Source organism: Strix aluco, chromosome 3 (genome assembly GCF_031877795.1).
Source record: "Strix aluco isolate bStrAlu1 chromosome 3, bStrAlu1.hap1, whole genome shotgun sequence".
Classification (NCBI taxonomy): Eukaryota; Metazoa; Chordata; class Aves; order Strigiformes; family Strigidae; genus Strix; species Strix aluco.
In genome coordinates, this window is record NC_133933.1 from 15,573,586 (window position 1) to 15,598,588 (window position 25,003).

A 25,003-nucleotide genomic window follows, 5' to 3' on the forward strand; every position below is an offset into this window, starting at 1 on the left:
GGGCGCCGCCTGCCGGGGGGCGAGGGCGCCGCGGGGGGCGGGGCCTGGCGCCCAGCGCCGTGACGTCACTCGGGGCGGGGCCCTGCGCCGCCGGACGGCGGGCTTCCGGGTGGGCAGCGGGGGGCGATGGCGCGCAGCGCGCGGGGCGACCTGGGCGGGCTGGGCGAGCTGGGCGAGGAGGCCGCGGCCGGTGGCGGGGGGGATGGCGACGGCCAGGAGGAGGAGGTGGAGGCGGCGGAGCGGGGCCGGTTGTTCGCCCGCTGGGAGGCCGTAGCCAGCACGCACCGAGTGAGCCTGCCTCGAGGTGAGCGCTGAGCCGCGCTGCGGAGGGTGGGTTGGCCCTGGCGGGGGGGCCCTTCGGGGACTGAGAGCGCCCTGCGAGCCACGCCCGATGCGCCGGGGGCTCCCTCCGCTCGCCAGCCTGGGCGAGCCTCCTGGCGAGCCTCGCCTCTCCTGTGCTTCGCCTTGCAGACATGGCCGGCCCGATCTTCCAGATGACCCGGAACAACCAGGCTCGCGAGGCCGTGCCCTACGTTACCCTCTCGCAGCCTGAGAAGGTGAGGCCCGCTCCTCTCTGCTGTTTTCCCCCGCTGCCCGCCTGTGGTGAGGCGGGTGTGGGTGCTGCCGCCAGCCTGGGGAGCAGGAAAGCGTCTTCCTCGCAGAGGAGGTGGCCCTGTGTCAGCTTGCACGCACCAGCCCCACAGGGGTCTCTGCGGAAGTACTGCAGCCAGGATGGCAGCTCTGGACTGGTGCAGTATTCTGCCATTCTTGCGTCTTCTCCTATGTTGAGTAATGGCAATGCTCAGTTTTCCAGACTTTATTTGAAAATCCAGTGGTCTTGCTGCTCTCTCTCGTCTCCTGACTTCCAGCTGCCTCCTTTACCAACCTATGCTCTGCTGGTGTGGGCACGACCAAGAGAGTGAGTTTTCAGTTCGGAGTCTGCTCCCTGCCTGCCTTGCTCAAAACACCTCATTGCATAGCTCAAAGTCCTGCTGGGTTTGTGTTTGTGCAAGTTTGTGGCTGCTGGTTGAGCTGGAGATCTCAGCTGGCACAAGATAGAGTTGCTTCTGTGGGGAACACAGGGCCCGGGGCCCTGACTGTCAGACCTGAGCATGTGGTGGTGTTTGTCACAACTGCTGATCCAAACATGGTAGCTTCTGCCTGAAGATCTCCTGTTCTTGCTGGCTAAGTTGCACGCCTCCTCTCACCTCTTGCACAAAAGGGTGCTTCTGAGCTTTGAGAAATAACTGTGAAGACGTGCTCGTCAGACTGGTTCCTGTGTCTCTACAGGCTTGGTTGGGCTTGCTACCAAGAAGACATGTCAGTTGTCCTCTATATGAGGAGAGCTTAACCAGTTTCTTCTGGGATGAGGTCTAGCACTCCTGCCTGTAAAACACATCTGAGCATGTGGGTTGTAAAGCTCTGAACTAGGGCTTCACCACACTCCCTCTTCCCCTGTTCTTCTGGGTCCCAGGGACTTAGTTTGGGCTCTTCTCTACCTATGCTAGTCCCAGGCAGGAATGGGGCCCCAAGACTTTGTGGGGCCTGAAGATCTTTTGTTGCTATTGGCATCTCCTCTGTGCCTGAGGAGGATTCTTGGAGTTTGATTCTGGGTCTGGGTGAGGAGATAGGAGCCACTTCCTGGCATTAGTGCTGAGGGGACTCTCGAGCAGGGGCCCTTAAGGACCCATTTCCCAGGCTTGGGCAGATTGGTAGCATTTGGTTGCTCCACCTGAGCTGTCAGTGCTACAAGCTGTCATCTCTTGGAGGCAAGTGAATTATTATACCACCTACAGAGCCTTGCTCTGTCAGTACTCAAATTCCCCAGCTTGTAGTCACAGTCACTGGGTCTCTGTGAAGCATCTTTACTCTTTCTCTTGGTCAAGTCTAATCTTCTAGAGCGCTGGTGCTTAATATAAGGATCAGGCTGTGGAAGGACCAGACACTATGCCTTGCTGGGTTGATAGGTTTATTTGCGGATGGTGTGGCAGGTAAGAGTTTCAAATAGTCTAGAGGGACTGGCGGTTTCCTTGCTTGAAAAATGCTCTTGCTCTGTTTTTCTTGCTGGACAATAGCAGGCATGGCCCCATCTAGAGGGTGAATGCTGGCTGGCCTGCAGTGTTTTGGGGCACTTCCTGGCACCCTACTGATGCACATGAACAGCCCAGATGTCTTCCTTCTGCCTTTGGTTTGGCTTTCTGAGTAGAGGCCTGATTTGGGTGGAGGCACAAAGAGGTTGTACTCAGTTTTGAGGCTGGTCACAACTTCCTGCCTCGCTCACTGCTGGTACAGCTGTGGAGCACAGATGTTTGGACAGGTGCTCTGAGCTCTGTGGAACAAGGTTGTCTCATGACCGTTTTAATCTGGCTGAAGAACATACTGAGAGCAGGAAGATAGGTGCTGGCTACAACTTCCCAGCTCCTCTTTATGTGGTACCTGTGGTTATAACCATGCCTTGAGCTGAACTGTGAGCAGATCCAGATGCAATTTCCCCACTCCCCCTTCCCCGCTTCTGTGCTGCGTTTGTCTGAAAGAGGGGGCATCTGTGCTGGAAATAGAGATTCTGACCCATCCTGCAAAGCTGTCCCCTCTGCACCAACTGGTTCATGTCTCTTCTTCCTTCTGTCACTTGGTATGGGAGAAGGATCTGAGAGGAGTTTTGTTCCAACCTTCACAGCTCTTCTGGGTGTTAGAGTTCTTTTGCCAGACTTTCCCTTCTACTGGGCAGGAGGCTTTTTGCTTGTTATCCTCTGTGCATGCAGTGCTCTGGGGAAAAGGCACTGCACCTGAGAATAACGTTAACCTTACTGGAAGCCTTTGGGTGCCTGGAATCAGGAACATCCTTGTGCATAAGCAGGACAGTGACTGGAGAGGAGCAGAAAGTCCTGTGCCTCCTGCTGAGGATGTGCTGCATTCCTTGTGCATGCCAGGAGCCTCTAAGCCTCCCTGCATCCTGCCCCCTCTGTGTGCTTTTCCTTTTGCTGACTTTTGCCCAGTGCTGTTAAGTGGTGTCTGAGGTGCACGTGATGCCAGTTCCCCTTGCCTTCTCTGGCGTCCCCTGCCAATCACTGACTATCAGGGGCTCTCATCTTGGCAGGGTCCTCTCTCCCTACTTTCTGCCTGTCAGTGTTGGTTTTGCCACCCAGCTGTTGCAGTGTTGTCAGTGTGCTTAACTCTGACTTGTCTGTGGCCTGTTTCAGTGTGAGGAAGCAGCCTATGAGGAGCGGCAGTACCCAGCAGGGAAGTGGGCGTCTGTCACCAAGGGGGAGCCCCTGTATGAGCAGAGCATCTCCATGAGCTTCATGAAGCTCATGCGCTACATCTGCAAGGAGAACTCTATAGGTGTGTGCAGGCGGGGGCTGGAGGGAGCTGACACTCTTCATCTGGAGTGAGGAAGAGGGCTGCCACCACTGACCCAGCCGTCTCACTGTGCCAACTGCCTTCCTACCTCCTTCCAGGTTGCTACCTGGGGATGACAGTCCCGGTGCTCAATGAAGTCCACCTGACCAAGGAGGGGACCAAGCTGGAGCGTGAGGTCATAACTGCCTATTACCTCCCGGGAGAGTTCCAGCAAAACCCCCCTGTTCCCATGGACCCCGAAATCAACATCACCGAGAGGGCACCGCTACGGGTTATAACCAGGTGACCCCAGTACCAGAGGTGTTTTCTCAGCTCAGCAGCAGTGTATGAACTTCCTGCGCAGCTGCTGTGGTTCCTTAGGCAGGGGGATGGGAGCCATGGCTGTGGGAAGGGGGAATGTGCTGTCTCTATTGCTTATGTTGCTCCCTTTGCTGCAGGGTTTTCTATGGGATGACCACTGAGGAGACGATTCTGCGGGAGATCAGTCTCTTCTGGGAGCTCTTGGGCTGCACAGACACTGTGCTCCGGGAAACCTACATTGTGGCTGCTTACGAAAATCCCAGCGTCCCTCAGCGCCGCAATGAGATCTGGTTCATCTGCCAAGCAGAGTGAGTCTCCTCTGTGACCACAAACCATCCTGCGACTGAACCTGGTGTAGATGGCAGTTCTGACCCAAAGGGGACAAATGCACATCCTGATCCACCATTCACCCACAGAGTGGCAGACCAAGAGACTTGCTACAGGGATGGTGGGGTTTGAAGTGGGAAAGGGCTTGCTGCAAGCAACATGTGGATCCTGAACGTTTCCTGCTGGGGTGGCTCTCTTTGGGCTGCTGGGTGCCTCCCTGGCTGTCACTCACCATCCCTCAGCCAGGACCAGGGTGCTGGCAGCCTTTGTCCATCAGTTGTGGGTGCTGTTTTGCAGACCTGCTACAAGCTGAGAGGGATGGGTCCTGACAGCAACAGCAGCACTGCTGTGTGTTGTGTTGTGCATTAATCAGTGAGTTTCACATCCATGAATACTATCACGCTCTCCTGCGGGAAGCTAGCAGTGCCAACAGTAAATAAACCCAGCTCAAACCACTGCAGCTGCAGATGGTGATGATGGGGGGTGCCCAGGTTGGCTTGGGAAGAGCCTTGCTCTCTCCTCACAATGCTCCAGAAGCCACCAGACTGGTCTGTTGCTACTGGCAAAGCCACACAGCCACGTGCCCTGCTCCATGGTTGCCCAGGCCCTTCTGGATGTGGTAATGGTAGGGGCTTCTTGTGCAGCTCCAGACTGGCACCACCACGCAGGGCAGCAGGCACGCTGTGATCCTGTGCCACAGGCTTTGCTGAGTCAAGGCTTCAGCATCCTCTGCAATGGATCCAGCAGCGCTCTCGGGGATGCTATGGGGTGTCTGATGGTGAGCCTTCCATGCAGTACCAAAACCAACCAGCATTTTGAAGGCTCAACGAGCCAGCTAGAAAGCTGGTGTTAAGAGCTGCAACTGCGAGGGCCGGTGTGATGGGGCTGCAGCAGGCTCATGGGAGGCATTTGGGCAGGCAGGGAGGCTGCTACCACAAATCCGGTCTCAGAAGAACCCTCTAAGACTTAGTCTGAAGTTTTAGAAGGCAGCGCTGGATGCACAGGGGATCACACCACCTAACATGCACACTTATTATACACAATAAAAGAAATAAATATTCATGTAATTTCTGAGAAGTACCTGCCTGTTTCCAGGGTATCTAATGTGTATGTTGCACATTGTGCAAGTGTACTAAAATCTGGGGGAGGGTCTCTGAGGGGCTTCCATGGGGGTTTTCAGTGGTCTGTGGTGGTCCCTAGTGGCTGTTGAAGAGGTATCTCTTGGTGTCCTTTCCATGAACTCTGAGTCTTTTTTTCATACAAGGTTTTGTCTTAACTCATTGCTCTGTCTGTAAAGTTTCTCAGGTTCCTTGCCTTGGTCTCCACAGATGTCTGCTGGTTTATTTGCCCTCCCTGGGATGTACCCATCACAGTTGCAAAAGTTATGTCCTTGGATGTATTCTTGTCTGAGGCCCCTTACAATTGGTATCAACTGCTTGCAGGCGCTAGCAGGCACCGTGGCCTCCAGCCTGCGCGGTGAAGGTGGTCAGGCCAGCTCGCGCTGCTGTGCCCCAACTTTGGGCGATGTGGGGGAGCAGCAAGGAGCAAGCGGTGTGTTGTCCAGCTGGGGCTGTACCTCCAGCCTGCTCCCTGCAGCAGGGTGCAGGGCTCCCGGTACCCCTCTGCTTTCACAGCGGGGGAGCACCTACCACCCGTCTAACAACCAGCACGCCCGCGAGGAGCCCCTTGGCGGGAGGGGGGCCCTGGTGCGTCCTCGCTGCTCCGGACACCCCACCTTGGGGCTCGCTGCAGACGGCAGCGGGGGCACCCGGCGCCCTCGGCTCTCCCGGCAGGCGCTTCGCTTCGAGCACCCAGCCGGGGGGTGTGGGGGGCGCTGCTCCCCTCGGCCCGCCGCTGCCCGGACCCCGCCCGGGGTTCCGGTGGCCGCCCCGCCCCCGGAAGCCCCTCCCGACGACGGCGGCGGCAGGCGGGGCGGTGGCGGCGGCATGGCCACGGGCCGGGGCGCGCATTGACCGGCGCGGCGGGGAGTGGCGCGGAGGATGGCGGCGGTGCGGGCGCTCCTGGTGCTGGGTGAGTGCGGGCTGGGCCGGGCGCCGCAGCCTCCCCCCGCCCTGAGGATGCAGGTCCCGGTGCGCGGCGGCGGGGGGGGTGGTCCGCTCCCCCCCCCGCTCCCCCCCCCTCCCCCCCCGCTCCCCGGGTTCCCGTGAGCCCAGTGGTGATGGGGCCCGGCGTCCCCCGGGACGGGCCCGCGGGGCTCCGGCGTGGAGCAGGGGCTACGCGGGCTCCCGGTCGCTTCGGTCCCGGCCCTGCGGCGCCCCGGTTGCGCTGCGGGAGTCGCCGGAGCGCCTCGCCCCGGTTCTCCTTCCCCGGCGTGCGCCGGCTCGCCCTGCCCGCCCTGCCCGTTCGTACGGGGGGAGCGTCGTGCCGAAACGAACCGGGATGCAAACGCGCCAGAGGTGTGCCGCCTGGGAGGCGGCGGGCGGGCGCTCCCCGGGGAGGTGGCTCCCGGAGCCCTCTCTCGCTGGGCTCGGCCCCGTCTCTCAGCTTCTCTGGGCCCTGCGGTGAGGGCCGACACCGGGAAGGCTGTTGGTGTGCAGCAGCGGGTGGTTTTTCCCATGAAATCTGAGCGGATCGAATCTCGGAGAAGAAGCAGCGGGCCCGCAGCAGGCTCCCGCCCGCAGAAGTTGGCCTTTCAGCTGCTGAGGGGGTTGTGCCCCTTGCTGAGCGCATCCGGAGGAGCCACCCCCCCGCACACCCCCCCATGCCACCCTCCATGGTGGGCAGGGTGTGAGCCAGCCTCCCTGCCTGTTCCTAGCCCTGCCATCCTCCTCGGTGGCACAGAGGCTCGGGGGGCAGACGGTTGATTTTCCTGGCTGCCGCTTTTCACAGCGTTCAACTCCAACCGCAAGGCCCAAACCCGCCTTCCCTCGCTCTGCTCCATGGGGTTGCTCCCTGCTGGCCTCCTAGCGCCATTTTCCTTGCCCGAGGAGGCCGAGGTTTTGGCTGTGACACGAGAGCCACAGGGGCTGTGAGCTGGTTTCCAGCCTGGCTTTGAAGTGTCCTGTGCCTGCCCCACACCACGCCACCTTGTTTCTTGCCCCCTTCGGTTGGGAGCCCTGCAGACAGCGTCCTGCATGTCGCCAGGACCCACTCGTGGTCCCTTCTGTGTCGCTGTGCACACTTGTACAGTTTGCTTGACAGTTTCTGCTGCAAAATCAAGAGCAACCTTAGTCTAGCGCCTGGGGAGGATACTGCCTCTGAGGGAAAGGTATTTATAGCGCTGCTGTGTCTGGAGCTGTGGCTGAGCCCTGCTGCCAGGCTGCAAGTAACGTCCAATTTACAGCTGATAAGCACGAAAAGCAGCACTTATTTAGCTGATTAGCACCGCAATTGCCGATTGCCTTGGCAAGCCTTCTGAGAAGCCTCTTTCTGGAGAAAGAGCCCGTGGTTTGCCTGGGCTCTGGTTTGAAGCTGCAGGGTCCGGTGGACCTGCCGCAGTGGTCACCTACCTGCCAGCGTGCCGCCGGGGGCAGCTGGGATGCGCAGGCCTGCCTGTGAGGGCTGTCTGCCGCCTTTCCTGCCACCACGCTCCCCTCTTCGGTTGCTGGAGTTTCTGTGCTGCTCCCAAGCACCTACTCTCCGTGTTTCTCTTGCTCAGGAGGACCATGTCCTACAGCACTGGGAGGAACGTGCTGCTGTCCAGCTCACGGACACTGTAAAAAATCTCAGACACCCTCAATGTGTCCAAAACGTACAGTTCAAAATCTAGGTTTTACGGGCTAGTGGTAAGTTTTGCAGGTTGCGGGCAGTGTCTGCCTTTGACTGTGGGTGCTGTTTGGAGAGAGGGCTGGGGAAAGACCTGTGAAGCGTGGGGTATCCGTGGCTCACATGGGTCCTTTCTGTGATCCTCTTTTGCCACGTATGTGTTCCAGGAGTGCTCAGTGCTTGGACTGCTGGTCCCTGTTCCTCCATTTCCGTTGCTCAGCAAAGCTGTGATCTTTCTGGCAGTGACACTGCAGCGTGCCAGATGTGTGCTGGCTTCTGCTGGAACATGTGGTTGAAATGTTAGCGGAGGAAATATTTGCTGAGTCAACTTTTCTTTAAAGCTGAAAAACCCCAAAAGGTCTGTTTTGTTCTGAAAGTGCCTCCATGTCCTGTGCTGAGCTGTATGTTTCTGTATGGCAGTGCTTTTCTTGTGCTCCCTAGGAAGCCCATTCCTAAAGAAGAAAATCTCTGAAAACAGGAATGATCAGATAGGATCTGAGAATTTCTCTTGGGTTTAAAGGGTCCAAAATAAATTTCTAATAGTAAAACTTAGGTGACTTTTGCTCTTTGAGCTGAAGCTGCCATCTGTTTTCCAGCAGCTCCGAGTCCTCTGCAGCCAGACCAAGTACTATGATAGTTGTTCTGAGTGAGCATCCCTTCAGCAGTCGAAAAGCTGTGCTGCTCAGCACATTTCTGGGCTGTTTTGGGGCAAAGCGATGACAAGCCAATACCATTCTTTTCTTATAAAGCATGTGGTCCCCCTTGGGACTTGGCTGTGCTCAGGCAGAGCTTGGGGCAGGCTGTAACCCTGATGTGGCAGGAGCTTCAAAGGCACAGCGACTCCATAGTCATGGCTGTAGGCACTTCTTTGTCTGTACAGTGGGTCCTGGACAACTGAGAGCTGGCACCAACCAGAGGGTTGTCAAGTTCGGCATCCTTCAAAGATGTCCTCTGATGTCTTAATTGATCTGGAATGAGACCGTCTCTAAAGGCATATGGGCAGATATTTAAACTGCAGCAAGCACCTGTATTTAGTTGCATGCTGGGTGATGAATGCTTTTGCCGATGGGAGTGTGTTTTCTCCCAGTTTGCCAAAGCCTTCTTGCTCAAGAGAAGTGGGTGGATGGCACCACGCATCTCTGTGTTGCTCAGATGGATAGGTCTCACCTTGTTTGACCAAAACCTGGTCCATGTTGCATCCAAGCAGATATGTATATGTGTCCTAGGAGGGCAGGCTGCTTTTTCTCCAAAGGCCACGGAGCCCAGGGGGAATGGAGAGAAGAAGGTAGGAAACGAGTGGGAAGAGAAGAGCCTGGCTTTGGGGCGGCGGGCAAGAACGCAAGGGCCAGTCTGGCTGTAAGCAATAAGGCACTTAAAAGTGAGGCCTGGTTACAGGTATTTACTAGGGGAACTTTACACTAATATTTTTCTTCCCTTCATTGCAATTCATCTGCTATTTGAGCTTCAAAGATCAAAGCTGTCTTCCAGCAAGCACACGTGGACTTAAGTAAATAGCTGGACCTACACCTCTCTCCAGTGAATAAACACTCTTTCCTCTCTGAACATTTTCAAGCGTAGCTCTCAGGCCTGGAATGCAAAATATTTCACATTAGCAGTGGGTGTTTCCACTGCTTTCGATATTTGGGAGCTTGGAACAAATGCTTATTTAGCAGCAGACAGACTTGGGTACAAATGTGCTCTTTGTGAAGGCAGTTGCTGCTGTGGTGTTTGCAGGGAAATTCCCCTGAGATCGGAGGATGTGCGATTGTTTGTCCAGACCCCAAGGAAACAGGTCTCATTCTCCTAACATGCGTGGTGGTCTCATAGGCTGGGACAGGCAGCTCTTTGGAGGCCTGGAGGGCAGCGAGGCTGACAAGATGCTTGGCAGATGCACAGAAACATTTTCCTTTATGAGGATTGAAGTTGCGCAGGCTGTTAATATTGGGTTTAGGGGGGTTTGCAAAAGCTGTGAACTAGCACAGTGGGTTTTGCTGTGTAAGTGAAAGAGGCAGCTGTACCAGTTCACCTCCCCAGGCCCCCAGGTGAACGCCTTTGGCTGGTCATGCTGGAGGTGGGAGAAGGGCAAATGTAGTGTCTTTTACCTTTATAAGAAATCAACTGTGTCTTGGGGGAGAGGGGAAAGGGAGATGAAGAAATGGCAATTTGACAACATGTTGGTTCTTGGGCATCAGTGTGCGTTTCAGTGTGGCAGAGGTGCCATGCTGGGTGGCCTCTTTCCATGTCCTGCCCTTTGCCTGGAGGATGTTGGGATGTGGCATCCAAGAGCTGTTTGTAAATGCCTTTAGTCTGTTAGAAAAGCAGATGCTATATTACGCAGTGGGGTTAAAGGGCTGTGCTGTGAACGTAGCATACCTTCTCTGCCAGCTTGCCTGGAAGAAGCAATCCCACTACTGAGCATGGAAGGATTTGTTCTCTGAGGGAGACCTGACAGGGAACAGATAGGGATGCTGCAGGTTTTCAGGCTTTTCATGCAGCCGCCTGCTAGAGCAGGGGCTGGTCCCTGGGCTTTGTCATGGTTGAAGCTCTGCACGTGGTTCGTGTCTCATTCCTGATGTCCTTGTGAGCTTTCAGCAGTCCAGATACGTTGTGCATCTCTTGCCTTTTAGGGAGGGTGTTCAGAGGGAGTGCGAGTAAGGTGGGAGACCCTGGGGTCTTTTAGAAGCTGTTTGCTCACTTCCTCATGCCAAAGCTATTGAACCCCAGCATAAGAAAGCAAGCACGCAGCTTTTTGATTCTGGAGGATGTGGCCTGGGCAGGGTCCTCCTGCACTTCCACCTCCTCCATCCTATCTGACCCTGTCAGGATCTGCTGTGCTGTTTGTGTTGATGAGGTGTCAGCTCTCAGTTTGTCTCTCCTCTTCCTTGACTGTTGCTGGGGCATCTGGTCCAGGGGCTGCTTTCCTGCGTTGCTGTTGGGTGCTATGCAGGGGAGCAGTGTCCCACCACCTCTCAAGTCACACGGTGCCAACAAGTCCACCTTGCTTTGTAATGGGAGCTGTTGCTACTGCTGTTTGGTTTAGACCAGACAGCTGGTGTCCCTAAACAAAAAAGGGCCGGACTGAAGGATCATCATCAGGAAGACCATCTCCTGTTTCACTCTTCCTGTGCCTTCTGAACATATCACTGTGCAGGCAGCGGGAAGGAAGAGAGGCTTTCAAGGCCTGTCTTTATATGGATGTAGGTTGGTTTGGGAACTAGACCAGAGCACTCAGAAGCTTTGCAGGATGCTCACGAGTGTCTGCAGTCTCAAGGAGTGGAACAGTTGTCTTGGGTTTCTTCTGGGTATTCTCCTTGATGGGAGATGGGCACAGGCTCCTTGTAGTGAAGCTGCTGTGAGTTCTTGAGGTTGGGGGCACATTCAGTGCGTTAAACAGCTGCAGCTCTCCAGGTCCAGGCTTTGTGTCTGTGGGTCTGGGTGCTGCTTGAATTCAGGTTGAAGAGAGTCCCATCCAAAGGTTTGTCCAATGTTTCCTCTTGCCTCTGCCTGCTTTGGCATGTTGCAGCACAGTGAGGATGAACCCGTGTCACCCCGTCAAGGCAGGGACTCCATTTCGGGTCATTCCTTTGTTCTGGGGAAATACTTGGCAGCAAGTGCTGTTCTCCTGTGTTTACCTGTGTCTCCTTTTAATCTGTGCAGCCCCTGCCGAGTAGCTGTGGAAGATCTTCAAGCCAAACACAAGTGGTCTTTGTTTCAAAGCATCAATTTGTGTTGGCAGCCAGGTCTGCAGTGCATGTGCTTTTCATTGACTGCTGCCTCAGCTCCGTTCCTCACTCTTGCCAGCTTTTTTTAAAATTTAATACAAAAATGTTTTTCCTGAGCTTAAAAGGCTGAGCCATACAGTACTTCTAGTCTTAATTTAAGCCTTGCCTTTTTAGGGGAAGCAATCTCTGTCTGTGCACAGAACAGACTGCTTTCCTCTCCTCTGAGAGGTAGCTAATACGTGCTGTCTGATCAGCAAAGAGAGAGGCAAGGAGGACTTCAGAGTGGTTTGCAAGCTTCTGAAAGCCTGGTCTGTGTGCCTGGGATGAGGAGTTTTGGTGTGCTGGCCCAGCTCAGATCATTCCCAAGCCTGCTTGTCTTAGAGCACTATGGGAAGGTTGATGGGGTAGGTGCTTTTGTTGATACTCTTTGCAAACTGTTACTGCCTGGGGCTGCTCCTTTGATTTGGTCAGCTTTCAAAAATCCATCCTCTGTTCTCTGATTTTTGACCCTCTGAAGTTGTTCTGCAAGGACTTCTCTTGAAAATGCATTTTAATCAAAAATACTAGGTAACATCAAGGTGGGTCCCAAGTCACTACATTCCTGTTGATAGTGAACAGATGGATGCTGAGGTTTCCAGGTGCCCCAGAGAGCAGAAATGAAAACTAGCCAGATCCAACCACGGGAGAATTCAGACTGGGACTTGCCAGGGTGGAACATCGCAATGATGAGTACTCATTAATTCCCTGTCCCCTTGCACAGCAGGTGCACACAAATTGTGTGTCTGCAGAGGAGGCATGGCTGTTTTGAACTGATGATTCCCCGTGTGAGATGGAGCTTGCCAGTGGGATACCAATGTCCTGTCTTCTCCTTGTCAAATTAAGCTCCGATTTGAATGGAGCAGGCAGGAAGTTTGACATTTGTGGACTGGGGTGTGCACTGGGCCCCTGAGTGTGTGTGAATTGAATCCCCCACCAGGTCAGATGGTCTGGACCTCTGCGAGGTTGGGCTGTCTTGGATCGGTGTTCAATGTTGTGCAGGATGGTGAATGAGGAAAACCGATACGAGCAGACTCCTATCTGGAAAGTGGGGTGACACATTTGATTTTGGTGGAAAGCAAGACTTTGCTGGAAAGCAAGATGTTGCAAATTGAGAGGAAGCAATGACACAACGTTGCTGCCTGTGCTGGGAGCTGGTGCAGGAAGGGACTGGGGTTTGAGTGAGTATTAGGAGTCTACTTGTATTTCAGCTGCTGGTTCCTAGATGACTTCTGTCCTGGAGGGTAGGAGTGTCTGTGAGCACTTTGCACTCAGACCTCAGTGCTAATGACAGATACTTGTTTTCAGGGTAGCTCTAAGGTGACAGACTTTATAACTTTTCCGCTCCTGGGATGCTGTTGTGAAATGAGGTTTGTCCCAGCATCAGGATTTTACACCTGGGTGCAGCTCGGGCCACCCTGAAAAGCAGCCAAGACGGCACCCTACTGCTGTCGATATGGGCATGCCGGCAAGTTGATTCTGTCCTCCATCACCCCAAGCCAGAGAGCTCTGTCCCCAGAGCCATGGCACAGGGAGGCCAAGCCCTGTTCTGGCTGCAGATGTGCCTCTGGGCAGCTCTGTGCAGGGTTGTCCTTGCTGTAGAACATGATGCTGGCACAAGATAGGCATGGTATTGCTTAAGACCAGCTATAAATGCTCTCCTCATTACGGTTGCTCGTTGGCCTGTCTAGGAGCACAAAGGAAGCCTTTGATTCCAAAACATACAGTGACTCTCCAAATGGTTGAAGGCAGGACAAGCTGTGGCTTGCAAGTGCCTTTACTGCTCTCCACACAGTGTGCTTTGGTGTGTGCCCTGGCTCTGCTGGGGAGGCATATCACTTGCGTGGCATGGAGCTGCTCCATGGTGCTGGCTCTGATGAAGTCGCTGGCAGTGTCTGTGTCAGTGGGAAGCTTTCATTGTTTTTGTCTTTCCCAACAAAGCCAGGATCAGAGAAGACAGAACCAGACAGTCTTGTAGGGTGCCACTCAGGGCAGTGCATCCAGCTCTCCCAGACCATCTGTGGGAGCATAGATGGGTTTGTGCTGCTGAGGATGAGTCGTTCAGTTGCCTCTGCAGCTGCCCTGAAGAGGGGCCAACACTGAAAGTCTCCTCCAGCAGTTGAAGAATGGTGCAAATTTTGTCTGACCGAAGAAAACAGAGCTTCCTGTGAGTTACTTGGCTTTCTTCTTTTATCCTATCCCTTCATACTGCTTGCTGTGAACACGGGGAGCCTGGGAGACATCTGAGAGCACCTGGCAGGTGTTACAGGAGTGGCCGGTTCCTGGGCTGAGCCTCCTTCTGTAGCAGTGAGATGGCTGGATGTCAGCTGATGGTCTTGAGATCACCCTTGCCTCCAGCCGGGTTTGAACAGGTGTTTATCCGCCATATTCTAAGCAAAAGCTGAGCTACGAAGGCAACGCATGTCATTTTTCTCTGCTGCGTTAGCTCATGATGGCTCTCCCTGCATGTTGTGTGTTCTTGCAGCCTTCAGATGCATAAGTGGAGGAGCTGCTTGCTGGGGCCTCACCTGGCACAGCAGCATTGACCCTTCTGCCCAAGTCCTGCCTCTGTCTTGCTGCCTTGTTGCTTTGGCCCAGGTGCAGCTGTTCCTTTTCCAGTTGTGCCTCCTGTCTCCCTTCTTGGTTCCTCTTCTGTGTCCAGAACCCCCTATGGTATGCCCCACATCCCCTTCTCTGACTTTACTGTTGCTTGACTTCTCTCCAATGTCTGGCTGTGAGCACTGCTGTTTTGCCAGGTATGGCTGTGGCTTCCTTATCCCATCTTGAGATTGCTCTTGTCTCCTTGAGGCAGGCCTCCAGTTCACAACAAGTGGTGAGAAATCAGAGGAGAACTGGGGCAGGGCTGATGAGGTGTTCAGGTGGTTCTTAGAAATCAGAGACTTTTTTGATAAGAATGCTTCCACTCAGCTAAGGAAAGCTCTCAAAACCATATGGCCTGAAGCAGAAACCATTAATCTGAATGGTTAATATTTTCGCAAGGAAATAAGCACCCAGGAAACAAGAGTGTCGTGATGGGCGTCCTTCAATGTCACACTGCGTTCCTGTGGTCTTGCTGGGATTTGGCCCTGCCTCTTGCTGGCTGGAGATGCTCTCCTCCGTGGCTCCTGTGCAGACAAAGATGTGCTATGGGTTTGATGGAACAACCATTTTCCTTGGGTTGCCGAGTGGCCACAGTGAGCAGTCAGGCACTTGCAGATATTTCAGCACAACTTCTTCCTCTCCAGGACCTGGTTGTTGAGTGTCTGTTGCCACTGTTTCTGTGCTTTCTTGGCATTTGGTTGCTGAGGATGTCCTGGTGCTCTTCCCACTGGTGGATTAGTGACTGCCCAATAAGAATTATTCGTTCTCCAGATACATTGGGAATGAGCTGTCCTGCCACTATGGAGAAAAGCAGTTGTTTTTCAAGGAGATTAGGTTAGTATTAATTTCTGTTTCTGCGAGTCTGTTACACCCAAGCTTTTCCTTAATTTGTTGCTGGAGCTTTGCATCAGATCTGTCTGTAGCAAGCGTTCTGCCTAGTTATTGATTTGTAAAAGTATTCCAGAAAGTGCCCTGTTTGCACATTCTTCCCACTCAGTGACTTTTCTCTATTTTTAGCTGGGAGGAAATGTAGCAATGTCTGATAGAGAAGCTACCTTCTAATTAATATTGCATGAGAAGAGCAAATATTAGCTTCTCTGTCTACTTTCCTATTCTTGTGGCTTTTAATATAGATTCATAAATGGCTCTAATGAAAATAAACAAGTAACTGTGTCTTTCTGTGCCCTTCTTGCTTTCAGAGGTGATACTGCAGGTCAGCCTTCCCGGTGATGTTTCCCTCAGGAGGCAGGTTCTGGGCTGTAACTGGACAGCAGTGCTGCCCTGCACAACCGTAAATGGTGATTGTGAAATGGGCTGGTCTTCAACTTCCCAGCAATGAAGAGGAGGAGCTGGATGAAATCTGCAGACCTGTAGAGTGTAGTTGGAGACAGATATGGGGAGTTGTGGATGGTGCTTTGTAGCCAGAAGGAAGGCAGTGCCACATAGACTGAAAATGGATGTGCAGTGCACAGCAGGCTGTATGAACTATTGTCCCTGAAACACTCATGAGGGGTGACACAGAAATGGTACAAACCCAGAGAGAAACCCTGGGTAACCAGTCCCTCTGCAAGTTTCAGATGCAGGCAGAGGTCAAAACCCAGCAGTGTAGAGCCCATATAAATAGGAAAGGCACCAGTGCAGTTAGTGGAGTGAGGCTTGTCTCCTCAATATCTTTTGGTAGCTCCACTTGTCTCTGGCACTGCTGGATGCATGGGGTGATTTTTAGTTTGCAGCATCATGGTGGCTTCTAGGAAAAGCTGGTGTATTGTCAGGAGCGCCTTTCCTGGGAGTTTCTTCCCTTCCTATGGGAGGGGAGAAAACAGGTCAAACCTGCAGTAAGCCAAGTAGTGAAGCAGGATGCTCCAGAGACTCCCTCACCTCGAGCTGGACCCACGGCGTAGCCTTGCTCTGTGGGGAGTACGGCTGCAGGATTGCCCCCGATGTAGTGCTGTATGTGGCATCACGCAGCCTCTGTGCCATCCCCTTGCTCCTGGGAAGGCAGAGTGGCTGGCTGCATTCTTGTGGGTGAGCCGTGCAGGGGTGCACAACTGAATCCCTGCAGCAGTTGCCACAGCATGGGTGTCACTTTCAAGACTATGGCACTGGATGAAGCATTTCTTCCATGAGCTATAAACTGTGTGGAGAGCTTGGCCAGCTGGGATCTTTCTGGATTCGTGGCAAATCCAGCTGAGTCTCTACAGGCAGATAACTAAGGGAAACTTAGCTGTAAATATGCTGCCGTGACCTGGAGAGAGATTTAAAATATTTATCCCAGAGCAGGGCTTGGGAGATAAATAAGCTCCCTCTCTGTTTCCTTGCATGCAAGGCTCAGGAGTGCAGCTGTCCCTTTGTCCCCTGCTCTGAGTCCTCCTTGGGGCTGGAGGGTTGCTTATCTGTGAGCTTGAAGTCCCTGTAGATATGTAAATATATAGCTGTTGGCAAAATGGAGAGGGGGCACCAAGGGTACTTGTGCTGGTGTAGATGTGAGTTCTTGTCTGCACCCTCTCTCCCCCTGTCGCCCCCCCCCCCCAAGCTGCTGTCCTTACTCTGTTGCTCTCAGGGCGTTTGTGGAACTTGCTGGTGAGCCGTGTCTGGCTTGGGGTCTGCTGGATAAGGTTGTAACCCTCCTACCTGGCCCTCTCAGAGAGCAAGATCTGCAAGACGTCCTGACCAAGCGTGTCTGAGAGCCAGTGCGGGTTTGGGTGGTACTGGGGAGGTTTTCCTCCTTCCAGTGGGTTTGGTGGCAGCATGCAGAGAAGCAGCTCGCTCAAGCAGCGTCAGTGCCAAATCTGCTTCATTCTCCAGCAGTCCTGGGAGAGCAAGGAGGGCTCGCTGGCAGGAGTGCACCATGCCCAGTGCAGCCTTGGCTTGGGTGCTGACCCGATGGCCTCACTGCCTGGAGAGGAGCTGGCTCTGAGCAGCTGCCTTGTCTCCTCTGATGGTGTGTTGATGAAGCAGCTGGCTTTGCTTGGAGGCCTCCTGTGCGTGCTGCTTCTCTTAGTACTGCTTCCCTTGCCTTGGCCTCCTCCTCCCCCCTCCCTCCGCCCGCCCCCTCTTTTGTCTCTGCTGCCTGAGTTTCCATTCTCAGGCCTGGCTGGGGCTCCTGTTTGCTGAAGGGAAGCGCCAGGCAGCCTTATGGAGCTTGTTCTGGTTTTTCCCATCATCTCCTGGAACGGCATTTTAGCTGGAACAGGAAAAACGTGAAGCTCTGGCCAGGCACTCCCTACACACACAGCACTGTTGTGGAAGAATCCCTCTTGGCTGGGCTTGGGATGTCAGGAGCAACGTCAGCCTTCAGTCCTCAGCCTGAGTGAAGGGGCGTGAGGATGTAGTGGCGAGCGCTTGTGTGATACCTGGAGATGCTGGCCCCAGCTACCATGGGACGAGTTTTCAGCCACATGGACCTTGTGAGTGAAGCAAGGCGGCCTCATTGCGACGCGGCCTCCAGCCCAGTGGCAATGAGTGCTGAGCCCTGAGCCAGCTATGTCGCAGCTCTTCCCCTCTGGCTGCAGCTACTTGGCTGTTCAGCACTGCCTGGACTCTCCTCTACTGCCTGAGGGGTTTTGCTTGGTAAAGACTGTTGCATTCTCACATGTACCTTATTTAAATTGTGGGGGAAGCATCATCCTTCGAGGCCACTGCACAGGGAGCACACAGCTCACCCTGGCTCCCCTTGGTGCCTGACTGCCATGTTTCCTTTCATGGGAGAAAAGTCCAATACCTTTGCTGTGCCAGCCAGAGAGCTCGGCCTCCAGATCAGCGGCGTCTCCAGCCTGCCGTACACTGCCAGTAGCACATGTCAGCTATAAATCAGTGTTTCTGAGGAAGTTAGGGAATTGCTCGAGGGCTCTGAGCACGGCTGGGAGAGTCGGTTGGCAGGACTGGTGGGTGCAGCGAGCCTGTCACTGGTGCTGAGTCACCCTTGAAACATTTGCGTTTCTCACTGGGGCTTAGCAATGCAGCTGGCAGTGTCTGCTTGGGGAGGCTTTGGTGTTTGGGCAGGAGAAGCTGTGGTCTGGCTGCTAACTCTGCCCTATCCCCCCTCCCAGCTGCACCACCCCAGCCCTGTGCTCATGGCTTGGGCTGGTTTTCCAGGGTGGAGGCTCAGGAGGGTACCTGGGTTTCTGTTAGGGGCCTGCGACCACCCGGTTGCCTCAGCGGCCCAGCAGAATGGCATCCGTTCCCTTGGACCAGGCGCATCCCCCCGAGAGATGCCCGTGTCTCCTCTTGCAGCGGATGCCAGGAGCACAGGCGCAGCCCCGCTGCGGAGCATGGCTCAGAGCGGTGTCAACCTGCTCCCAGGACAGGCTGGGGCCTCCTGCCGAGCCAAGGCCAGTTGTTCTGGTTCAGCAGCCCTAGCTGTTGCAGGGAGCCAAGGAGTTTGGCTACCACTGGGACTTCCCTGGCTTGCTCCAGCTTTCCCCTCTTTGAAGAAGGTGCTGAGATGTCAGGAGAGATTGTGGGGCAAAGGCACAACTAGCAGTTCAGCCCAAGTACGTCTTCCATACCATAAAGACCGATAGCCTTGGAGACAAACTGCACAGCATGGTGGTTCTCACACCACCCCAAGTAAGCCTGCAGTGGGGTATTGGTTGGCAGCAGCCCTGCTCTGCTTAGGAATGAGGAGGAACCTCCCATAATGTTCCTGTCGCTCTGTGGCTGCAGAGTAGCACCCTTGTTGCTGTTCTTGCTCATTGCCTGAGCAGCAGCTAGCTTGCCCAGTGGGAAATGCCCTGAACCTCGCTTCCCACCACCGCCCTGTCATGTTGCTTTGGGGTGGCTCCTCTCTTATCCTGCTGCCTGGCTCTGAGCACACAGGAAAGAAGGGTCTCTGCTTGTTGCTGGTGCAAGGATGAAGGTAGAGAGAGCTGTGGAGGGTAGTGGCTGCAGAGCTCCTATAGCAGAGTTATGAAACTGAGCTTGGGATGGTCTTGGAGGAAGCAAGCCTGAGGGGTCTGTGGCTGGGGAGGGGGCTGGGATTCACGGGACCTGTGCTGTGCTGGGGAAGCAGGATGAGCAGCATGAGGAGCAGAGGTGGGGAAGCCCCAAACTTGCTTGAACGGAGTGGGTGAGTGAGGTCTGTGCCAGGGTAGCCTGGCTATCCTGGCACGTGCCGGCAGCCATCAGGAGTCTGCAGCTGGCTACCTGGGCTCACTGTCCTTGTGCTGAGCCTTTTCCTCAGTTATACTGGTCTTTTCTGTGAGGCACATGTGTGAGCAGTCCCTGCCTGCTTTGGGACTGGGGCTGTGTGCAATGGAGGCTGCAGGCACCTCCCCGCTGTGTGCGGCAGCGAGCTCTTCCCATGGCCAGCTGCACCCCAGCGTGTTACTGTGAGCACTGCCTCAGCATTTGCTCCAGCAATTGATTTGCAGTATTCAAACCCCAGAGGCTTTGTTCTGGTTTCTTTCGATAATTGCTCAGAAACTGGGTTTAGCTGTTCCCAAGTATGGGATCCTGGGCCTGAAAGGGTGGGGCAGGGAGGGTTGCTAACCATGGGGGAGAAAATCCCCCACAGCTTGCAGCCTCTCTGAGCAGTTCTGGGGAGGCTAATGGGAATTGTGCTAAGTGGTTGTGGCTTTTCTTTTTTTAATTCTAAAGCTTGGTTTGAAGGGCAGAGTTGGCTTCTCAATGGTTGCTTGGAGCCTGTGTTTAGAAGCACCCCTCCATGCAGAGGGCAGCGGAGAGAGGTGCTGTGGGGCTCCAGGGGTGAGCTCAGGCTGTGGTCCTATTGCAGAGCAATTGTCACTCGCTGGTAGGCCAGCAGCCAAGATGTTTCCAGACAAGGGCTTGCATCTACCATACGTCATAAGGTGTCCTGGTGAGGTCCTTGAGGGCAGCCAGGATGTGGGCAGATGTAATCTTGCATTGACACACAGGGATGGAGGTGAGGAAATTGTGGACCAGCTCTGCAGTTTACATTTGGGACCCAAGTGAAACAGCAAAGTACTGTGAGATGAGCACATGTCCCTAGCTGTTACAGGATGGGGATGCCTCTGTGCCTGCTTTCATCGTGGGTTACTTCTCTGGGTCAGTAAATCCCACCTGGAAGGCTGCATATCTGGGTGCTTTGCAATTGAAACTTTATTCGTGGATGCAAGTGGCTGTGCTACAGGCTGATTCGATGTGGCCCTCCACTGAGCATGTGGAGGAGAACTAGATGCATGGCCTGCATGGTGGTGTGATAACTGGCATGAAGCAGTGGCGTGCAGGCATCGCGTCTCCTGCAAGTCTGGAGCAAACCGCCACAAAAGGGAGAGGCTCGGTGGTCGTCTGAGCAAACCCATGCTCTCAGAGCAGGGCTGTTGGATCCAGGTGTGTGGTACAACTGTGGGGGCAAGTAGTTTTCCCAAGTCCCTCATCGTCTTGATCCACCCCAGTACGACCATGCTGTGTTTACCCCAGACCTGGAGCTCCTGGGTGCTGGTGCAGTTCCTCCTGGCTCATGAAGCCAAAGCTGCTCTAGCTGAGTATTTCTTGGAAATGCTGTTTTGTACCCATCCAGTTGTGCTGGGCACTCAAATAGGAATGATTTTTTTCTGGGCGCAGAGTGAGGTTTTGTTTTTACTTTAACTGGAATGGGAAACGTAGTTTTAAAAGGTTTCTATGATGGGTACCCAAAGACTTTCCAGATGTTGGGCTTGATCAGACCAAGCCTGCCGTGTTCAGAGCTCCTTGCCTGCATCAAACCATTTCCATCTGGCCTGGTGGGAGAGTGGTTTATTGCAACTCTACCCGTCCGAGAGGCTTTCTCAACTGGAACCTCTTGCACAGAGGAACATGCTGGCTGGAAATCATTTGGAGATGCAAATCTCTCTGGGTGTTTGGCTTGGCTGCTGTTTCCACAGTATCTGCTAAGCAGTGGAATAGGCTGTGTGTGGAGCTGGTGTTCTCTGAGCAGTTGCTTTATGTGGCTATAGGGACTGACCCGCAAGGCAGGGGGATTGCATGTGTTATTAAGCATTCATGATTTTTCTTGCCTGATTCTACAGCTTCAGCTGGTGCAAATGAGCCTGCTGGCTCTGTGTTTGTGACCAGGAGGGGAGGAAAAGCTGACCCATGTGTTGTTCCTAGTCCTGGCATGCCAAAAATCTGCTTTTATAGGAGCATGTTCATAATGAACTGTGCCAGGAAACACATGGCTTGCTTGAGCAATGAATGGGAGGTCTGTATGGGGCCCTGTGCTCACCAAGAGCCTCGCGAGGACAAAGAGCAGATGCTGGCGTGCATTACTTGCTCTGCGGCAGCCTTCATCCTCTGGGCTGCAGCGGATGGGGAGCAGGAGGTGAGATCAAGGTACTAAGTGCTTGGCTGGTCCAGTGACGGCAGAGAGGGCAGGATGAGAAGCCAGGCGAGTGGTTTTACTGCGTGCTGCTTTTTGTGGCTCCCCTGGCCTGGGGAGGACTGGCTTGCTGCTCCGCAGACGTGGCTGTGTGCAGCGGAGGCTGGGTTGGAAGGAGCCTGGGCACTGCAGGCAAGCAAAGAAGTGCAGTTGATGGCTTGGGATGATGATTGTGGATGGGGAAGAGAGAGAAAAGGAGAGATAGGTGGAGTCCACTGGGGCCCAGATGTCATAGGGACAATGAGGCTGTGCATGCTGTGCCTGGCTACAGCAGGAAGGAAAGGCTGTCAGGTGAGAGTTGGAATCCTGAGCATCAGCAGCGCGTCAGGGTCTGGAACGTTGCTGTTGCTCTGTTGCAGGAGCTGCTGCCGAGCATGCATGGGCTAAGCTGCTGGTGAGTAGTGCGCACCCAGCACATGAGGAGTTAAACCTGCCTGCAGTGAGTGGAGCCTTGCTCTCACAGGGGGTTCAGAGCTTCCTCTGGACCAGCAAGCTTGGGATGCTCCAGCCCAGTGATTTGATTGCCTAGCCTTCAGAAGCAAGCTGGGGCTTGAACCCAGCCTGCTGCTCTTTGATCCAAGAGTGGGTAAAAGCAAAGCACCAGCATTGGAGCCATTCCCGAGGACTTGGCAACAGAAAGAATTGCTGCCTGCAGACAGTGATGCTTTTAAAGACAAGACCTGTTTGAAAATGCTTCCTGGGAATGTTATTGAAACCTGTGAGAGTCCAGGACCCCAAACCCTAACATGATCCCCGCTGTGCCTTTTGTGGCCTTGGGATGGAGCACAGGCCATGGTCTTTTCTGAAAATATGCCCATGGTTGCCTTTGACACCAGACTTCTGCTTGGCTCAGTGTCTTTCCCAGAGAACATGGCAATAAATCAGTCCCATGTTTGGGGCTGTCTGTGTCCATCCTATGGTGAGCTCTTCTGGGACATGGGACCTGAGTGTGAGCTTGTCAGTCCCTTCTGCTGAGGTTTGATCCTCTTCCTTCAAGGGCTGCCTTTCTTGTGGCCCTTAGCTCTGCCCCTGGGCTTGCAGGAAGCCAGGTGGTCATTGTAGCTGTGGCCTAGGTTGTTAGTTTTGCTTGGGGTTAGCAGCAGCTAAGTATGCTGCTGAGGGATGCAGTGGCAGCTTCAAAGCAATGCTCTGCCTGTGTCTTCCTTGTCTTGTTACAGGTCTGTGGAGCTGGGAGCAAGTGCTGCAGAGTGATACAAGTCCAGCATGTGTTAGGTCATCCAAACCTTCCCTTTCTCCTATTGATTCTTCATCAAAGAGGAATAGCCTGTGTTGCTGCTGGCTTGATTGCAGAGGCTTTGCTTCCTCAGTGGTCTGAGCAATGCCAGCGGCAGAAGCATAAAGGTCATATGTGAATATGACAGGGCGGTGATACATCAGCAATGGATTCCCAGGTGGCAAAAAGCTATCGCTGCCAACTTGCTCTGCTTAGCTGACACATCCAGAGTTGGTTGTTAGATAGAAAGTGGTGAAATTGTCTCCTAATCCTGCTCTTTAAGTCTGAGGCTGAAGAGCTGCAGCCTGGGGATGGACTTGGGCTACTCCCACTGCCCACCTCAAGTTAATGGTGTGGGCTAGGGCATCTCTGGCCAAGTCACCCTCCTCTCTCCCAGCTGTATCCCCAGCCTTCTCTGCAGGAAGGTGCACTGTGTGGTTGCTTCCCCAGGTGAGCAGCTGTTCTCTTTGACCCCTAGGGCCCTGCAGGTTTGGGGAGCCAGGGAGAGCAGGCTCCCCACCTGTGTGCTGCAGCAGTGCCTTCCTAGGGAACATGGCATCTTTGCTAATTAAAGAACACGGACAGTGTGTTACCAAGCTCTCTGTCTGATTAGGTGCTGAGCTGATGGTGTAAATCCAGCTCTCACCTCAGGGCTGAGACTTGCAAGCCAGTTGTGCATCCCCAAGGAGAGCTGCCCTGCTCTGGCATGGGAGCATTTGAGGTCCTCTTTGCTTTGAGAGGCTGGAACAGATGCTGGCCAGCTGTGTCCTCTGCCAGAAGAACTCCTTGGGGGATCTGGCTGTGCCAGTTGTTGCAGCTAGCTTCTTCAGTTGCATCCTGGTACCTGTGGGTCTTTTTTTATTTGTGTATTGTAAGCCAGCTGTCCCCCTCCACAGCTGGGAGAGATCAGAGGCCTCCTGCTGGCTGGGGAGAAGAGGAGGAGGATGGTTCCCCTTCGGAGAAGAAGGATGCAGTTTGGGTGCTCTGGGCTTTGCTGTCCGGCACTGCAGATGAGTTGCAGCTCCTCTAATCTGCTGTTCCAGATACAGAGCATTAAAGGAGCTGGCTTGCACATCCGGCTGAGCTGATCCAGAGTGAACTTTGCTGAAGTGCCCCTAGAAGAGCCTGCAGAATAATGCTCCTGGGGCCTGGCTGGAAAGTGGGGCTGGACTACAAGCTGCAGAAGCCCTGCAGTGCCAGACTTGCTTTCCAAACCAGGAAACCTTAAACTTGCATAAAGCCCTCTCCCAAATCCTATTCCCATGCTTTTCATTCCTTTTTTGGTTGCAGGCAGCTTTGGGATTACTCATAGCCTTGCATCAGCTGTGGTGTCTCAAGAGGTTGGTAACCTAGGCTCTTTTGGGTACAAAGTGAAATGGATCCTTTCCTTTTCCCTTTCTGTCCTCTGTCCAGAGCTCTTTTAGCTCGGTGAGGAGGTGCCCAGGAGCTGGGCACTGGACGTGCCTGGGAGTGGGCGGCTTGGGGTTGAAGGGAGCATGGATCTCCCATGGAGCTGGGGATGTGGTATGTTTCCAGTTCTACTGGCACCGCAGCCATGGCAAATACCTGCCGAGATCTGTGCCAGCTTTCCTTCCTCCACAACTGCCGCGTGGTGCAAGCGCCCTGGGCAGGCAGGGGGCTGCCATGCTGTGGAACACGGCACCACCAGCCAACTTGCCTGTTGCTTCCCCAGCATGGCTGTAGGTGAGTGAGATGACTGCGGAGACATCAGGGATCGGGGGCTGTGCAGCAGCTGAAGGCCTTGTGGTTGAGGCTGCATTCCCAAGCGATGTCGTTAGGCAGGGAGACATGGATTGCTTCAAGATGTAGGTGACTTGGCCTGTCAGGCAGGGCAGAAGATGTGCTGTCTGGTCTCCCCAGCTTGCACAGTTGCTCTGCAGCACCCAGATGGGGTTGGGCTACTGGAGTGTCCCCAGGCGAGTACTTGTGTGTGACTGGCACTGATGCGTTAAGCAACAGATGGAAAACCTGGCTTGGTTTGAAGCCTGGCTTGCTGCCCCATGCCCTTGCAGCCTGAAAGATGAGCATGAAGGTTTGGGCTTGCTGCCATGGCAGGGACTCACCAGGCAGTATCCATGGTGCTCTCAGTCCTCTACGGTGCAGAAAGTGGGCTGGGTGCTTTCACTGCCAGGCCTGGCCAGGCTGCGCCAGGGCGACAGACCCTCTCCTTGGCTGCAGCCCTAAATATAGCCTTAGAGATGGCTGATCCCCCAGGGTCACGTCCTGCCACCCCATGGATTTTCTGGCTGTGTCTCCATGATTACAAAGCCCAGCACCCCACAAGGGTCTGCAGTCAATGAGGTTCGTTGCCTGTTGCCTGGCTATCTCCACAGCACC

At 54.3% G+C, this 25,003-nt stretch overlaps 2 protein-coding genes across 3 annotated transcripts in view; both read left to right on the forward strand.

Annotated features, from left to right (window-relative positions):
* Nucleotides 1–112: 112 nt before the first annotated feature.
* On the forward strand, nucleotides 113–5,064 carry LOC141920557 (heme-binding protein 1-like). Its single transcript, XM_074817474.1, has 5 exons — nucleotides 113–304; nucleotides 472–557; nucleotides 3,201–3,342; nucleotides 3,459–3,642; nucleotides 3,798–5,064. The coding sequence occupies exons 1-5, from the start codon at nucleotides 127–129 to the stop codon at nucleotides 3,970–3,972; spliced, it is 765 nt and encodes a 254-aa protein (XP_074673575.1). The 5' UTR covers nucleotides 113–126; the 3' UTR covers nucleotides 3,973–5,064.
* Nucleotides 5,065–5,900: 836 nt separating this feature from the next.
* The window catches only part of PTK7 (protein tyrosine kinase 7 (inactive)), a 39,142-nt gene continuing 20,039 nt past the window's right edge, over nucleotides 5,901–25,003 (forward strand). For both annotated transcript variants that reach the window (XM_074817476.1, XM_074817478.1), the window contains exon 1: nucleotides 5,901–6,018. In XM_074817476.1, the coding sequence (XP_074673577.1) occupies nucleotides 5,988–6,018 (31 nt within the window). In that variant the 5' untranslated portion in view covers nucleotides 5,901–5,987. The remainder of the gene's footprint in view (nucleotides 6,019–25,003) is intronic.

Bases quoted from the DNA above. Each gene is read 5' to 3' on its own strand.
- LOC141920557 (XM_074817474.1), top strand. From the start codon at position 127: ATGGCGCGCAGCGCGCGGGGCGACCTGGGCGGGCTGGGCGAGCTGGGC. The intron at 305-471 runs GTGAGCGCTGAG...TTCGCCTTGCAG, and splicing joins CCGAGTGAGCCTGCCTCGAG to ACATGGCCGGCCCGATCTTC. The intron at 558-3,200 runs GTGAGGCCCGCT...GGCCTGTTTCAG, and splicing joins CCCTCTCGCAGCCTGAGAAG to TGTGAGGAAGCAGCCTATGA.